Genomic DNA, 1,574 nt, shown 5'->3' with positions numbered 1-1,574 from the left:
AAAGACATGGATGCTTTTGAAAGCATTTAAAGAAGAGTTTTTTAAAGTTGGCTTGTGCTTATCAAAATTAAAAAATCTAACATAACCTCATATATTAATAAATATCCAAATTTACTCTTATATGTGTGTCTATTGTAGTTTTTTAAATTTTAAGTGTTATTTCATCAAACACAATTGTTCTTGTTTGTGCTTATTAAAAGTCATCTTTAATTTGATTTACCAAATATATATGGACTTTTAGAAAGTTATCTTTCAAAAGCCCCCTTTGATAATCTACTTTCGAAAAGTAAAAGTTTTTCAAAACCAAACCTTAGGCTTGCTTGCATGTACTACCATCATAGTTTTAGTTATTTCTTCATCCTTCTCTATAATTGTACAAGATACGTTAGTGTTTATTCGTCTTGCATTACAAGCCACCATTTATTTTGTTAGCCTTCACTTCAATTCTTGTGAATGCTGTCTTTCCTTTTGATTTACAATTCTTTTTGAAAGGCTAAGAACAATCTGATGTTCTTCGCATGCTTGGTGAGCTGGTGGAAGTCGGTTCAAAGTCCGAAGTCCTATTCATCATGTTGCAAATTGATGCATTTTCATACAAAGTATCAAACATTTCATACTAATTATACTCTTTCTATTAATCTGCACTGTGCAGGTTTTATGTGGCAGAAGTTCTCCTTGCTTTGGAGTACTTGCACATGCTTGGAATCATCTACAGAGACCTTAAACCGGAAAACGTGTTGGTGAGGGAAGACGGTCATATAATGCTGTCGGACTTCGATCTGTCTCTAAGGTGTGCAGTCAGTCCTACTGTTGTAAAGTCCACAAACTCTTTCTTGGAAATGAAAACCTCAGGATATTGTGTTCAGCCGGCCTGCATTGAGCCGACTTGCGTGATGCAGCCGGACTGCATCCAGCCTTCATGTTTTACGCCGCGCTTTCTTAAAGGGAAGTCGAAGAAGAAAGAAAAGAAGTCAAAACAAAAGAATGATGTGCATAATCAGGTGACCCCTCTCCCTGAGCTCATCGCCGAGCCCACGAATGCGAGATCAATGTCATTTGTAGGAACACACGAGTACTTGGCACCCGAAATAATCAAAGGTGAAGGACATGGTAGTGCTGTAGACTGGTGGACGTTTGGGATATTCTTGTATGAGCTTTTGTTTGGTAGAACACCATTCAAAGGCTCAGCAAACAGAGCAACTCTGTTTAATGTTGTTGGCCAGCCCTTAAGGTTCCCAGAAACCCCTACAGTAAGCTTTGCAGCCAGGGACTTAATCCGGGGTTTACTCGTGAAAGAGCCGCAGAATCGGCTGGCCTATCGACGCGGAGCGACAGAAATAAAACAGCATCCGTTCTTTCATAATGTTAACTGGGCGCTGATCCGCTGTGCGAGTCCTCCAGAGGTGCCAAGGCAGGCCATGAAGGCCCTCGCAGCGGAAAAGCCGCCTGGTGTCAAGCCTTCTGGTAACTATTTAGATATTGATTTCTTTTGATCCTAATGTCTGTTTTTTCCTTCTTTGGGATAGTTTCTATCTTTTACTTCGTGTTGTTATGTCTCCTTGGTTCCTTTCATT

At 39.8% G+C, this 1,574-nt stretch overlaps 1 protein-coding gene across 1 annotated transcript in view; it reads left to right on the top strand.

Annotated features, from left to right (window-relative positions):
• Positions 1 to 1,574, top strand: part of LOC107605089 (protein kinase PVPK-1) — a gene marked incomplete in the record, with an annotated part of 4,362 nt that overhangs the window by 2,631 nt on the left and 157 nt on the right. The window contains 1 exon segment of the mRNA XM_016306839.2: positions 653 to 1,572. Coding sequence (XP_016162325.1) covers positions 653 to 1,493 — 841 coding nt within the window.

Source organism: Arachis ipaensis, chromosome B06 (genome assembly GCF_000816755.2).
Source record: "Arachis ipaensis cultivar K30076 chromosome B06, Araip1.1, whole genome shotgun sequence".
Lineage (NCBI taxonomy): Eukaryota > Viridiplantae > Streptophyta > Magnoliopsida > Fabales > Fabaceae > Arachis > Arachis ipaensis.
Note: the sequence above shows the minus strand (reverse complement) of the source record. Positions and strands in the feature narration are given on the sequence as shown.